This window comes from Canis aureus, chromosome 10, assembly GCF_053574225.1.
Source record: "Canis aureus isolate CA01 chromosome 10, VMU_Caureus_v.1.0, whole genome shotgun sequence".
Taxonomy (NCBI): domain Eukaryota; kingdom Metazoa; phylum Chordata; class Mammalia; order Carnivora; family Canidae; genus Canis; species Canis aureus.
Genome location: NC_135620.1, coordinates 56489335 through 56505376, shown reverse-complemented (window position 1 = coordinate 56505376; position 16042 = coordinate 56489335). Strand labels below are relative to the sequence as shown.

The 16042-nt window shown below is 46.0% G+C and overlaps 1 protein-coding gene across 1 annotated transcript in view; it reads right to left on the bottom strand.

The window, feature by feature from the left end:
- The window catches only part of LOC144322490 (stimulated by retinoic acid gene 6 protein-like), a 49110-nt gene that overhangs the window by 23369 nt on the left and 9699 nt on the right, over positions 1 to 16042 (bottom strand). Inside the window, exons 2-6 of the mRNA XM_077912613.1 lie at positions 12395 to 12470; positions 10453 to 10553; positions 8042 to 8172; positions 2689 to 2809; positions 819 to 864 (exon numbers count right to left, since the gene is read on the bottom strand). Of these exons, the coding sequence (XP_077768739.1) occupies positions 819 to 864; positions 2689 to 2809; positions 8042 to 8172; positions 10453 to 10553; positions 12395 to 12470 (475 nt within the window). The remainder of the gene's footprint in view (positions 1 to 818; positions 865 to 2688; positions 2810 to 8041; positions 8173 to 10452; positions 10554 to 12394; positions 12471 to 16042) is intronic.

The following is a 16042-nucleotide window of genomic DNA, read 5'->3' as shown; positions in this document are numbered from 1 at the left end:
CAAATTTCAGAAGAACCTCAGGAAGTCTGGAACCTCTCCAAAGAAAATGTCTGTGATCTGGAATCTCTGACACTGTGAGCAGGGTGGAGGGTATCTCTTTGGGCAGAGGTATGCTAGAATGTTCTCATGCATTTCAGCACAGAGATGCAGAGGGAAGGCCCAGCCCTCAAGCTTGTTTTCCAATCCAGCTCCATCACACCCTCCATGGTTAGTGAAACCTGGGAGAGACTTTGACAAGGCTCCCATTGGCTCCTGCTCCCGGTGGCCTCCTGATGCTCCCACCCCCCAACCTGCCTAGCAACACTTCTAGATGCAGTGTGATACTCTCTTTCATCTTTCTCCTTTTCCTAGCATACAAGGCTACACAGATGAACCAGTTTCTCAATTCCAAGAGGACAATGCATGGCAAAGCTGGAGGGTTTATCCAGTCCAAGTCTCCCATTTTATAGACAGAGAAAGTAAGGCTATGTGAAGGAGTCAGCCAGACCTGGTCTCAACTCTCAAATCTGCTACTACTTTAGAGTTACTTAATACACTTGGGCCTCAGTTTCCTCACCTATGAAATAGGTCTGCTGAGGAGTTCCCCACCTTGAGGGGCTGCTGTGAACATCAACTGAGAGAACATCTGTCTATGAATGAGCACCTTGATGAATAAAAGATGCTGTACAAATGGAATATCTTGAATGGCTCCAACTTTCCTTTTGCTCACACAAGCAAACTGAGGCCCAGAGAGTGGCAGAGGCTTGTCCAATACCACACAACAAACTGGTCACAGTGACAGGACTGAATACTCTAAACATAGCTCAGTGGGGACTTACCTGCCCATGAGGACACTCTGCGATGTAAAGGATGGTGACAGCAAACCTGCAGGACAAAAACAGGGTTTGGGGTACTATGGCTGCTCCCAGCATATTCCCTGTGAAGAAGCCCAAACGAAATCAGAGAGGGAGACAAGCCATAAGAGGCTCTTAACTCTAGGAAACAACTGAGGGTTGCTGGAGGGGAGGGGGGTGGGGGGATGAGGCATTAAGGAGGGCATAGGACGTGATCAGCACTCGGCCTTGTATGCAATTGATGAATCTCTGACCTCTATATCCAAAACTAATAATACACTATACATTACTTAATTGAATTTAAATAAAATAATTTTTAAAAGATGAAAAAAAAAAAGAGGCCCGGATCCCATCAGCCTGGAGCTACAACCTCCCCTTCCCTTCCTCCTCAGGAAGGTCTCTGTGTACATCCTTCCCAGATCAGACACCCTGCTTATGCCAAAGTACATGCCCCAAATTCATTTAATATGCCTCGAATAGGACCCAATCCCAGAACCCACAGAGCAGAGCCCCTGAGTGATCTCCTTCTCCCTGCCTCTGTCACTCAGGTGGGCAAGCCAAAGCCCACAGAGAGACAGGAATTTGTCCAGAGTCACACTTGGAGCCAGGACCAAGGCCCAGGTCTCCTGACTCTGGCATCTAGGCTCCTTCTGCTCAGACTGGCTTCATTTGTAAACACTGCCCTGAGGAAGGAGCCTAAAGCTTTTGCCCACTGGACGCACAATCCTCTTTGTGTTCCAGCCTGATTCATCTTCTGGGGAGCACAGGTTGCTGAGCCAGTCCCACTACCCTCTCTTCCCCGGGGCGAAGATTTGTCAGAGGCTGACAGACGGCACAGTATTACTCCAAGTCTGACCCTGGATACTTTCTTTTAATTTTATAAAACGAGCCATTTACAAACTTGGGAATGGTAGTCGCTGGTGCGTCAGCTGCTTGCAAGCCCCTGAGGTGGCCTGCACATGGGCCTGAGGATTCCTCTGTCACAGAAAGTGCTGCAGTGTTTGGGGCGGGGCAGGGGGGGGGCCGAGAACCAGCTCAGTGAAGGGGACAGAGGCTCAAATCCTCTGGCCAGAATGCCTGTGGGATTATTCAATCAGCAAGTAGTCCTGGGGCCAGCTCCATGCTGGTGCTGAGGACATAGACATCAACCAGAAGGTCAAGAAGTTCTCCATCTGTGGGGTCAACAATCCATGAAGGAAGAACATGTATCTATCACTAGGCCAAGTAGGGGAGGCTGATCCACAGGGGGAACAGCCACATATAGACAAGGAGGTCAGAATGCATGAACCACAAGGGTCCCTCTTATTCTCTAACATGTTCCCTGGGGCACAGCGAGGATATGATAGCATGTCTGCTGAGTTAGTGGGTGAACGAAGGAATGCAGGAGTGTGGTATGACTTAAGGTGTGTGCTAGAGATCGTGGGGGATGGAGAGAGAGGGGAGGCCAGACTGCAATGGCCCTCAATGTTGAACTGAGGTGCATGGATTTTCTCCTGGGCTCCCAGGAGATATGTGACAACACAGAGAAACATCATTCACACAGGACTCCTGCATCCCCCTATGGGATCCTTGGCAGTTTACAGAAATGAAGTTTGCTATATCCCTGACTTCTGGGAATAGTCTAATCATGAGTGGCCCATGAAGCAGAAAGAATGGTGCCCTGACCTTCTGCAGCCTTCAATGCAGGCCCACAGAGAGGGCACAATGGGACCTGGGACCAGTCACCCTGCCATCATGAGCCCCAGGTCTGGGCAAAGATCCTCAGGGAGCTCTCAGGTCACCTCCAGCCCTTTGTCCAGAGTTCAGCCATGGCCAAAGGAGTCACAGGAAGGCAGACAGGCAGCATCCGTCTTACCAGATCAGAGAGTAGCTGAAGCCGAGGATGGAGCTGACCAGCTGGAACTCCGACGAGAGGCAGGCAAAGAAGGGGAAGTGGGACAGGCCGACTTCCATGCCTCCAATCAGCAGCACAAAGGCTGGGAGAGACAGGGCCAGAGACGCTGTGAGTCCGCTTCTCCCGGGCTCAGGGTGTCCCAAGGAAGCTATGGGACTTCTCACCGACTTCCAGTCACAGGCCTCAGGACCCAAGGAGATGAGAGGACAAGCCCCAGCTTAGCAAGAAGGAATGCAGGAATGTCTTTCTGTCTTGCAACAGACCTTCCCTGGGACTCTTCCATGCCAGGCACTGGCTAAGTATTGAGATGTAGAAGACCTGGCCCCTGCCTCTGGCCAGCTCACAGTATGATGTGTGGAGACAGGCCATATAAGTGAACAAACAGCAATCACCAAGAGAAGAGCCCTGCAAATACACCATAGCAACACAAGGACTGGTGATGTGTGTGTGTGCAATACCTCTTGCAACCACTACCTACTTTCTAAACAAGGCAATGATAATATTCATTCTACCACTGACTCACTCTTAGAGGATCTAACAGGATCCAGGAAAATCTAACCATGCAAGATGACCTTTACAAAGTATCTGCTTTGAGCCAGGTTCAGAGCCAGGCACTCAGGCTATGGGAAGAATGAACAAGTTCCTTGCTCTGAGATGCTTACAGCCCCAAAGAGAAGACAGGGAGGAAGGTGAGTGTTGTATTACCAGAGACATAGTCAACCTGCTGTGGGACAAAAAGTAGAAGCCAATGACTTCACCTGGGGTCTGTGTCAGGGAAGGCTTCCCAGAGGTGGTGACATTTAGCAAGGCCAGGAAATGCAAGCAGGAGTTTGTAAGATGGAGAGGAGAAGGGAAGAAAGGGCATTCCTCACTCAGAGGAGGGGGGATGGCCAGTTGGGGTTGGTCAATATTTATGTGCATGTGAGCATTGGGAGGCTGGCAGGGACAGACTATATACAAGGAAGAATTTATGTAAGGATAGAAGACACAACAGCATCATTTTGCAATCTACCTGAAATCCCCATCACAGAAGCAGACAGAGCAACTAAGATGGCAAAACCAAACCCAGAGACAACACCTATCAGAAATCTAGGTCTCAAGACCATTTGGTATCAATACCCGAGTAAGAAGAAGCAGAAGAAGGCAGTGGGATGTCTGAAGGGCCCAACAGTAGAATCCCAAAGTGCCAGCAGACACGAGACACCAAAGCTGAAATCCCAGCTGAAAGCAGGCAAGGTGCTGAAGGCCGAGATTCGCAGGTGAGAAGAAGCACGGTATGCTGGTGCTGGAGCGGGCAGGCCTGTGACCTCCCTATGCTGAATACCTCAGGCCCCTGCTGGGATGGGGCCCCCCAAGGAGGTGGCCTGCGGACAGACAGTAAACTCCAAAGTGGGAGGACCGTAAGACTCCTAGGAGTTGGGAAACAGCGTGTCCAGACACAAGTGGAGGAAAGAAGTTGACTCAGAAAGTATGAGGATAACAGGAGGATATGCCTCTATAATCACTATGTGAAAAAGAAGAGAGGAATCTAGAGCCATGAAGCAGGAAATGATGTTCTGACCCTGCCAGATGCTCCACAGCATTGGTCTTTAGGGACCTGTAAATCCAGACAGCAATTAGATACTAAGATACACACAGATACACATACTAAGATGGCTGTAATTGTTTTAAAAATAGAAAATACTGTTGGGGAGGATGTGGAGAGACTGAAGCCCTCCCATGCTGCAGATCGATGGACCAGAGCAGAGTCCAGAAACAGACCCATACGTATGTAGCCAACTGATGCCGACAAAAGTCCAAGGGCAATTTTGTGGGCAAAGGGTAGGTTTTTGAAATAAGCAGTGCTAGAAAAAATGGGTAACTAAAGGCAAAAAACAAACAAAAACCCCAAAACCCTTCAATCCATACCTTACATTATATGCAAAAAATTAATTCAAAATGTATCATAAACTTAAATGCAAAATATCATAACTATAAAACTTACAGCAAAAACACAGGAGAAAATCTAAATGACCTTAGATTGGGCAAAGATTTCTTCTATGAGACTGTAAGCATGATCCATAAAAGAAAATGAATAAATTAGATTTCATCAAAACTTTAAGTGAGCTTTCAAAAGAAATTGTTGGAGCAAATGCAGTTCAGACATCTGATAACAGACTTACATACAGAACTAGATCTAGAACTATCAAAACTCAATATGAAGAAAACAAAAACCCTAATTTTTATTAATAAGGAAAGTGATTTGGACCTTCACCAAAGATGTTAGAGGGACAGCAAATGAGCACATGAAAATATGCTCAATATCATCAGTCATTATGAAAATGCAAATGAAAACCACAATAAGACATGACTATGTGCCTCTTAGAATGGCTAAAATTAAAAAGACTTTGTTTCGTTTGTTTTTTAGGTTCTACATATGAATGAAACCAGATGGTGTTTGTCTTTCTCAGTCTTACTTCACTTAGCATTAGACACTCTAGGTCCATCCACATTATTGCAAATGGCAAAATCTCATCCTTTTTATGGCTGAGTAATATTCCTATGTGCGTGCGTGCGCGTGTGTGTGTGTAGCACATCTTCTTTATTCATTTATTGATGGGCACTTGGGATGCTCCCATTTCTTGCCTATTGTAAATAACACAGGTGCTTGTATCTTTTTAACTTAGTGTTTTCATTTTCTTTGGGTACATACCCAGCAGTGGAATTACTGGATCATCTAGTAATTCTATTTTTAATTATTTAGGACTCTCCATACTGTTTTCCACAGTGGCTGTACCAATTTACATTCCCACCAACAGTGCATGAAGGTTCTTTCTTCTCTACATCCTCGCCAACATTTGTTATTTCTTAAACAAACAAACAAACAAAAAGTAGAATCAGATCTATATTTCTAGAGAACAAACTGATGGTTGCCAGCAAGGGAGTGCAAAGTGGGTGAAAGGGTCTTCCAGCCTGCCAGTTATGGAATGAATAATGAACAGGTCACAGGACTAAAAGGCACAGCACAGGGAAGATAGTCAACGATATTATAATAGTGCTGTATGGCGATAGATGGTAGCTACATTTGCCTGGAGCAGAGCATAACATATAGAGATGTTGAATCACTAGGGCTGTATACCTGAACCTAATGTAACATTGTGCATCAACTATACCCAGAATAATTTTTTTTGTGTGGAGAGAGAGTGCATGCACAAGTGGGAGTGGGAGAGAGGGACAGAGAAAGGAGAAAGAGAACCCTTTAAAAAAAGAAAGATTTATTTATTTATTTGAGAGAGAGAGAGAGAGTGCAGCAGGGAGGAGCAGAGAGAGAAGAGAGAGAGAATCTTAAGTAGGTTCTACCCTACTAAAACAGAGCCAGACAGCCAGACATGGTGTTCAGTCTCACAACCCTGAGATCATGACCTGAGGTGAAATCAAGAGTCAGGTGTTTAACTGACTGAGCCACACAGGTGCCCCCCAAGTTTTTTAATAAAGAGAACTGACAACAACAATATAAATAAAAAATAAAAAGACTGACCATGTGTTACCAAGGACATAGAGAAACTGGAAGTCTCACATATCAATGATGGTTATCTAAAATGGAACAATCACTTTGGAAAACAGTTTGACGATTTCTTTTTAAAAATATGATCTGGAGCATTGGAGTGGTTCAGTGGTTTAGCGTCTGCCTTTGGCTCAGGTGGTGATCCTGGGGTCCTGGGATCGAGTCTCACATCAGGCTTCCCACAGGGAGCCTGCTTCTCCCTTTGCCTATGTCTCTGCCTCTCTCTCTGTGTGTCTCTCATGAATGAATAAAGAAACTTTTTAAAAACTTTTTTTAAAAATCTAAATATAAAAAAGTATGATCTACTACATGAAGTATATGATCTAGCCATTCCATTCAAAGGTAAAATGGAAACCAGGAAAAATGGAAGCACAGGTACACACAAAGATTTGTACACAAATATTCATAGCAGCTTTACTTACAATAGCTAAAAATGCAAATAAATTAAATGTCAATCAAGAGTTGAATGGGCAGGCACCTGGGTGGTCTGGCTGGTTACAAGGCCAACTTTGGGTTTCAGCTCAGGTCATGGTCTCAGGGTCATGGAATTGAGCCCCACTTTGGGCTCCAGCTCAGTGCAGAGTCTGCTTGAGATTCTCTCTCTCCTTCTCCTCCTGCCCCTCCCCCCACTCACTCACTTTCTCTCTCTCTCTCATCAATAAATAAATCTTAAAAAAAAAAAAAAAAAGAGGTGAATGGGCACAGGAACTCTGTTTTCTCCATATAGTAGAACACAACTTAGCAATAAAAAAGAATGAATTTCTGGCATGGTTAAATGCGTATGAATCTCAAAATAACTATGCCATGTGAAAGAAACTATACCCCAAAGGAAAGTACATTCTGTATAATTCCATTTAAATAATTTTTTTTTATTTATTTATGATAGGCACACAGTGAGAGAGAGAGGCAGAGACACAGGCAGAGGGAGAAGCAGGCTCCATGCACCGGGAGCCCGACGTGGGATTCGATCCCGGGTCTCCAGGATCGCGCCCTGGGCCAAAGGCAGGCGCTAAACCGCTGCGCCACCCAGGGATCCCCCATTTAAATAATTTTTAATAAAATATCAGAAATGAGGGCAGTAATGGAATAGGGGGAAGGAGAGATTACAAAAGAGGACAAGGAAACTTACGGGGTTCATTGTCTCAATTGTGGTCATGATTTCATGAATATAAACATTTGTCAAAACTTATCAAATCATATATGCCAAAGAGATATGTGATAGTATATCATTTCAGTTTTAATTTGCATTTCCCTAAAGACTAATGAGATCTTGGTAGACATTTGCTCAGACAGGCCTGGAGGCCCTGAGAGAGGTGGGACAGAGAGGTTCAGAGTCACTGTATTAGGGTGACTGAATCTGTATACTAGAGTGATCCTTCAGGGAGAATGTGAGGCATGGGAAATGAAGAGGCTTCAGACCAATGGCCCCAGAAATAAGCATTGTTCTGTAGGGAGGAATCCCAGGGCTTGTTGATATGAAGAAGGCAGAAATGGCTAGGACTCAAGAGAGTTTTGGGCTAGGTAATGATGAATTTAATTTTGAGCCTTTGTTCTATGTCTAAAGGAGCTCTAAATCTCACTGGGAGAAAGCCCCACAAACAAGCTTTGAGACCTGGCAAGCTAGACATTTTCCTTGGGCAAGTAACAGCTAGGGAAGAACACTGACTCTCATAACATTTATCCTTTGATCTCAGGGAACCTGTGCCAGGCGGTCTCTGAGAGCAAGACCTGCCATGGCAAAATGCCCAGCAAGTATGAGGCAGCCTTTACCTTGGGCCCACTGCGGGATCTGCAAGGGCTGGTAGCCTTCTGAGAACAAGAACATGACCTTGTTGGCCGTGGCCCCAAAGGCGATGCCATAGGACCATCGGTTACTAAAGGTGCCCACGAAGTCCAGAGGTCTGTGAACAAGAGAAACAGCTTGTGAGGCCAGAGAGTGGCTCATTCCCACAGGTCATCTCCAAGATAGCAATCTCACCCTGAGGAGGGATTACTGGGTAGTGAATTATTCATTTCAACTGACATTTTCTGAGACCCTCAGCTCCAATTCTGGGGTAAGTGTGGATTCAGGGTACTGAAGCAGGAAGACAAAAATCTTTGCCCTTGAGAAGCTCAGGTCCTGGGGGAGGGGGACACAAGCAAGGACACCACTAGCCATGACAACAAACAAAATAGGATGAGTTTCACCTATGAGAGGCACAGGCAATAGGACTTAAGAGACCTAAACAAGGAGTATGTGCTTGGCAGGCTTGGGGGAGCATGCCCTGCACCCTGCCACTGTGAGGGTTCCAATACCCCTAGGAAGGTCTGGGTAGCATTAGCTGGGCTGGTTCCATGCAAGCCTACCTTTTCAGCCAAAGCTGATTGGACCAGGGGTGACCACCTGACTTTGGATGGGCCAATCAGATGCCTGGCCTTGCACTTTGGGTTTCTGACGCTGAGAACAGGAACCAGTCAGCTGTCAAAATTCTGTTCTGGAAAGTCATGCCAGGTTGGAATCAGAGTCAGGAGCAATGCATGGAGGCAGGGACCTGGGGGCAGGATCTGGATCTCACCTCCTGCCTCGCTTGTCTTGCTGTCTTCCCCTTCAAGGCTTAGCTCAATGAGCACCTCCTCTGGGAAGCCCCCCACCATCACCCAAACTACTCCCAGCAGGCCCAGCGGGTTGCTGCCTTGCCTGTGTCCCCTCAGCATGAACAGTGTGGCCATATTTCAGCACACCTCTCTTGCTATCTGTTGGTCTAGGAAACAAGAAGCTCCAACGGGTGGCACCTAGCACAGGCCATTGAAGAGAGTAAGTGCTCACTACATGTTCACAGACACGCATTTTGTTGATGTGAACCAAACTTAATCAGTACCTCAGAGATACATGAGACTGTTGCCATATCTTTAAAACAGATAACGACCCCCGCTCCACTCATGTCAGAGACACTGTGGGTGACAAATGAAGAAATACTTGACAAACTGTCATGTGCCATGCACATGTGAGGGGCTTTCAATGAGAACTACTCAGAAAAGCAGGGGTTTTGATGGGAAAGTGGCCAGGGAGCAAGCAAGTTGTGCCATTAGCAACTGAATTCAAAGTACTTCAACATCACCCATACAGAGCTCCTACCACTTAAAAAGTCCTGTACCAGGCCCTGCGTGTCCAATACCTGGGAGGGTATACCTCTGCGCCCCACCCAGTGTGGCTCAGACCCAGCAGTTTGGGAGCAGTTGAGCCCTCCATTGGGTGGTATCCAGAATGAGTCTGCTAGTCAGAGCTGGTACAGAGACTCCCTGAACACTGCAGGTGGATTTGTCGCCCTGAAGCCTTAGGTCACCATTAGCCTTGGTCTTGACACCCTGGCTTCCTCTCCCTTCTCCAGATCCCACGGCTGAGACCTTCGCATGTTTACAGGCTTGAGCCTGCTTAGCATATGATACTGGGGGAATCAGAGCAAATATCAACCAGACCTCGGTTAAAGCTCTTGTCACTTAGTTAGCTGTGTGGACTTGGGCAAGTCACTTAACCTCTCTGAGCCTGAGTTTGCTCATACACTACATGAGGATAAGAACCGCCAGCATGCTAGGTTGGCAAAAGGGTTCATCCATGGAATATAGGCAAAACAAATGGTTCACAGGCCACGGTCCCTGTGCAATAACTGTTACCTGCTTTATTATCATTATTATTTTGAATTATTAAGGGGTGATGCAGCAGAGATATAAGCAATTAGAGCTTAAGGAGAAACTGATAACAGGTGCAGAGACAGGATGGCTGAGCCAGCACAGCCTGGAAAGCAGCCTGGTCCAAGCAGATCTCCCTGTGAGTGACTCATGGCACCATCCCAGCATGAATGCTTGCTGCTGCAGGCGCCGACCAAGAACTCTTCCTCCTGCTTCCTGAGGCAGCCATAGTGCTGGGTGTGGGAAGGCCCTTCCCATAGTGAGCTGAGCCTCCTTGAGATGTTTTCATCACATCTGGGCAGCCCTGGGTGCTGAGACTGCATGAGCTTGGACACCGATTCCGAACTCCCAGAGCTGGGCTGGGGTGAGGCAGGGAGGGGAAGAAGTAGGGGGAGGAGGCAAGGCCCCTTGCCTTGCCTGGAGAGGCAGCGGGGAGTAACCCTGGCCTTATAACAGGTGTTGACCCCAAACACAGGACACCCCAAGCTGTAGTGATCAGCCCGAGCTCCACTCACATGATGATTTCAAAGCGCTTTCCCAGGAGGCGGGAAGTTTCATCTCTCTGCTTACGGTGATCTCGTTTTTGGAGAAAGGACAAGACCAAAATGATGAAGAGCTAGGGGAAGAGAAGATGGGAGTGTCAGTGGGAACATTCATCCTCAGTGCAGCCCTGGGGCCCTTCCCTGAAAGAGAAAGTGAGGGTCAGGAGAGGACGTAGAGTGTCTGACTCCTCAGACCCCCCAACCCCAAGTCAAGGAGCTGGCTGCACATACTCCTGAGTTTTCAGAATATTTTTTTTAAGATTTTATTTATCTATTTATGATAGACATAGAGAGAGAGAACGAGAGAGAGAGAGGCAGAGACACAGGCAGAAGGCAAAGCAAGCTCCATGCCGGAAGCCTGATGTGGGACTCAATCCTGGGACTCCAGGATCGTGCCCTGGGCCAAAGGCAGGCGCTAAATCCCTGAGCCACCTAGGGGTCCCCTTCAGAATGTTTTGTATTGAGTTTTCCTCTGTGTTGCCCTGAACAGGTTCAGGTCTCATCTTCCCCACATATTGACTGGAAGAGAGACCTAACTTCTCTGAACTTCCATTTCCTTATCTGTAAAAAGGGGTTAATGCCTGTCAGGTTGCAAATCCTTCTTTGCTTTTTTTTTTTTTTTTCTCCTCCTGTGGATTCAATCATATTCTTATATTCTTACATCCTTGATGCCCCTTTATCAGAAACTTCTTGAGGATTGTCTACACTTGCTGTCTTCATTTCCTCACTTGTTACTTGCTCTTCAGCCCCTAACCTGGCTTCACACCCATCCATGGAAACAGCTCTGGTCAAAGCCAAAAATTATCATCAATCCAATGGAAACCTGAAGCTCAAATCTGGCTTGATCACTCAGCCGAGTTTCACCAGGTTGACCACTTCCTCCTCTTAGAAACACCCTCTTCTCTAGGCTTCCAACAGCCATGAATTTTTGGGTGCTGTCCATTACCTCTCAACCTCCTCTGCTGGATTATTCTTTATTCAACCACGAAAGTCGGGAGTTCTTCATAGTTTAGTCCAAAGACCACTCCTTCTATTATTGCGTCCTCTCATACATGTCCATGCTTTCAATGGCCACCAAAGCACAGAAGACTCACAAGGCCACCAAAGCACAGAAGACTCTTCAGCCTAGACCTTGTACATGAGCTCCATAACTGTTTATCTAACTACAGGGTTGGCATTTCTTTTTGACATATTGAGAGTTTCTTAAATTCAGTATGTCTTAAATGGAACTCATAATTTGCATCCCTGCCCTGTACCTTCAACCACCCAAATGCTGATCTCTTCTGGTTCCCCTTAACTAGTGAACGGCAGGTACCACCATCCTTCTGGCTGCACAAGTTAGAAACCCACGTCATCCTCAACCCTTCCTCTCCCTAACTTCTTTATCCCATACACTACCCAGTCCTACTGTTTCACCTCCCAGATGTCTTGAGCTCACCACCACCATCAAGGATGAGCTAAAATGTGACCCACAATGTAACCAGAATGATCATTTTAAAAGGGAAATCTGATCACACCAGCTGCATGCTAGAAACACTCCAGTTACTTCCCACTGCACTAAAAATGCAGGTACCACTCACACTCTCCATTCCCCTCCTCCACAGGGCCTTTGCACGTGCTCCCCCCTCTGCTTGAAAGGCTCTTCACCACATCTCCCTTCAGATCTCAGCTGTCATTGCTTCCTTAGAAGAGTCTTTTGTCTTTTTTGACTCCCTTAAAAACCAGTGTCCTTTACTCTTCAGCCTTTAAAAGCCTTCTTCTACCTGCCTTTTTGGTGCATAATACAAAAGAGCTAGTCAAGAAAATTCAGCTGATGTCTCTCTGCTGATCTTTCAGGCCACTTTGGGAGTCTGTATATGGGGGTGACCCAATTCCCCCCACCCTCTGCTCCACACTCTCCCCTGCCTTTACTTACTGATGGGATGAGAGAATAATGGAGGAAGAGCTCCAAGTCCACTGAGCCAACACAGGTGCCATTTAGCTGCCTGATTCTGAAAAACAGCCAAAAACACATTCTCATCATCAGTCACTGCTGCAATCACTGACCCATCAGCCTTGAGCATCACTGTCAGGAGTGCAGCTTGTACCCTACTAAGATCATCTAATCTTTCTTAACTTTGCTTCCTCAGGGCTGATACTGCCTACCTGGGATGTGTCTTCCCTAGGTGAATTCATCTTCATTCATATTTCTTTCTCCAACTTGATTATCAATCCAACTTTCCTGCTAACTGGATCTAACTCCTCTCTTTTAAAAAAATTATTTTTAAAGTAATCTCTACACTTAACATGGGGCTCAAACTCAGGACCCCAAGACCAAGAGATCCATCAACTGAGCTAATCAGGCATCCCTAACTCCTTCCTTTCTTGATGACATAGTTGGGGATAGATTCAGGCTCTGTGAGGCCCAAAGCTTCTATAATTTGGACATTTTTTTTTTCAAATAGAACTATAAAGTAATCTTAAAAGTAATCTTACCTTTTTATATTTTCAGGAAAACATACCACCATGAAACACTTAACAAAGGTGCCCATCTCTCCCCCCAAGCCTGGGAAGGGCCCTCCCTAAGCAGTGAGGCTTGAGCTTCACGAACTTCACAGGAAAGCCACGGTCATTCAGACCACAGGCTGCGGACTGTGTCCTCTCCAGGCTTCCTTCTGCAGGACTGGGATGCTGGGGGGCCTCGTGTCTAAAACATAAGACAGCAGTTCCAAACTTCTCTTGACAGGGACCCTCTCCTTTCTGGGCTCCTTCATACTTTGTTCTTGATGCTCAGATGCCACCACACCCCCTCTGCACGCTCACCAGTGCCCATAGATCCATGCTGACTCTAACCCCCATCCCTAAACCATCTGTCTGGCCGTCTCCAGGCTTCCTTCCCCAGCCAGCTCCGGCCTTTCCCTCGGAGGGAAAAGAGTGCTCCTTGGGGAAACCCATGAGCAGGGCACATTCCCCTCTAGTTTTTAAAAATCCTGATATTCCCCAGTTATATCTAACCATGAGTCTGAAAGATCTAGAAATGGTGGGGAAGGTGTGGGAACCCTGGGTCATCAGAAATGCGATAGAACTATACGGTCCCACTTCTGCCTTTAGGAAGGTACACAGAGCACATATATTAGCCTCCCCATCCCTCACAAAACCCTTAAAATGATAAAGATGTGGTTTTTCATTTTTAATTTTTTAAAAGATTTATCTATTTTGAGAGAGAGAGAGTACAAGCAGGGGGAGGGCAGAGGGAGAGGGAGAAGCAGACTCGCTACTGAGTAGGGAGCCTGACATGGGGCTTGATCCCAGGACCCCGGTATCACATGCTGAGCTGAAATCAAGAGTCTGCTGCTCAACCGACTGAGCCAGCCAGGCATCCCAAGATGTTTTTTTGTTTTGTTTTGTTTTGTTTTTGTTTTTGTTTTTGTTTTTTTGAAAAGAAAGAAAGAAAACAGAGATATTAGAAGGCAAGAAGGGAATCTATTAGGGACAGAACCTATGAGAAGACCCTGAATTGGGATCCCTGGGTGGCGCAGCGGTTTAGTGCCTGCCTTTGGCCCAGGGCGTGATCCTGAAGATTCGGGATCGAATCCCACGTCGGGCTCCCAGTGCATGGAGCCTGCTTCTCCCTCTGCCTGTGTCTCTGCCTCTCTCTCTCACTGTGTGCCTATCATAAGTAAATAAAAATTAAAAAAAAAAAAAGGAAGGTCTATAAAAAAAAAAAAAAAAAGACCCTGAATTATGGAGGGCATTTAGGATTACAGCAAAGAGAAAAGGCATGAGCCAATAAGGCTACAGTGTGGGGCTCCACACAAAGGGCTCTACATCCACAGTGCCAGAGGGGAAGCAGGACAGGGTTGCCAACAGCCCATCCAATGATGAACTGGGGTCTCACAGAGACACAACTGTCCTCCCCACTGTCTGCTGACCACCCAGGGGCAATAGAGGTTGTCACCAGTAGTATAGATGGGTCACAGAGAGAGAGACAGGTAGTGCTCTGGATCACGGGTTGTCCTGTGATAGACCAGGAGCTTCAGCTTCCAGATGGCCAGTCCCTGGAGCACTCCCCCAATGGTGCCTCCCCCTCCAACCTGCTGCCCTGACAACAGCCTTAGGACTAGCCACCTTTCACGAAGCAGGTAACTCACCTTCACCCCCCTAGTGGCCACTCAGTCACAAAGATAAGCACACAATCAAGAGTCATCAAACATCTGAGGAAAGATTACACCACAAAAGGGAGGCAAAAGTTCAAGAAGGAGAAACTTACTCTTGAGGAGACATGAGTTAATACAGAACCTCTCTGAGATCATTATTACAGAAAATCCTCTACAAGAAGCATAAATCTTGGAGGAAGCAGAGGAGTTCAAAGAGTTACAGCAGGAAAAGGACTTAGCAAAACTTACTGTTAACCCTGAGCACAGGATTTTAAGTAAATATATATTTAAATAAATACAGATAGATAGATAGATAGATGATAGATAGATAGATAGATAGATAGATAGATAGATAACATTCTTAGAAATACAAGGCCTCAAAAGACCCTCTGGGGAAAAAAGTGACAGAAATTCTCAAGAAATAAGAGGATTTAGGAAGAAGGAGAAGGGTTTAAAAGCAACAGCCAACAGAAAAATGAGTAAAATATATTGTTAAATATCAGGGTGCCTAGGTGGCTCAGACCCTTGATTTCAGCTCAGGTCATGATCTCAGGGCTGTGGGATCCAGCCCCACATCTGGCTCTGTGCTTAGCAGGGAGTCTGCTGGGGATTCTCTCCCTCTCGCTCTGCCCCTACCCCTGCTCATTCTCTAAACAAACAAACAAACAAACAAACAAACAAACATCTTGGTAAGTAGTTACTGTGACAAAAAACGTGTGAAATGCCAATTTGGAGGTAAAACACTGGGCCATATCCCGCAGCGGGGGGGAGGGGCCCAAATATGCAATAAGTTCTTAAAATTATAACTAGTAGTAAAAGTAGAAGATAAAATGCTATCTTATCTATTAAATTGGGAATTATTTTTTAATAATAAATTTATTTTTTATTGGTGTTCAATTTGCCAACATACAGAATAACACCCAGTGCTCATCCCATCAAGTGTCCCCCGCAGTGCCCGCCACCCAGTCACCCCCATCCCCCACCCTCCTCCCGTTCCACCACCCCTAGTTCGTTTCCCAGAGTTAGGAGTCTCTCATGTTCTGTCTCCCTTTCTGATATTTCCCACCCATTTCTTCTCCCTTCTAAATTGGGAATTATTTAAAATACTACCCAGTATTAACTGAAGGTTAAGACAAGTTACTATCCATTTGCTGGTAGTAAGAGTGTAAACAGGTATAACCATTCTGTGGATTAATTTTACAATATATACACCAGGAATCTTCAAAACACAATTCCACTTCTAAGAATTCTACTTTTGAGAAATAGAAGCTAAGGAAGTACTCAGAAAGCCACCTAAAGATATGCTCAGATTCTCTCTCTCTCTATCCCTCACTCTGCCAATCTCTAAGTATATAACACTTGAAATGTAATATATGCTCATTGTAAAACACTGAAAATATTTACAAATGTATAAAGTAGTAAATAAA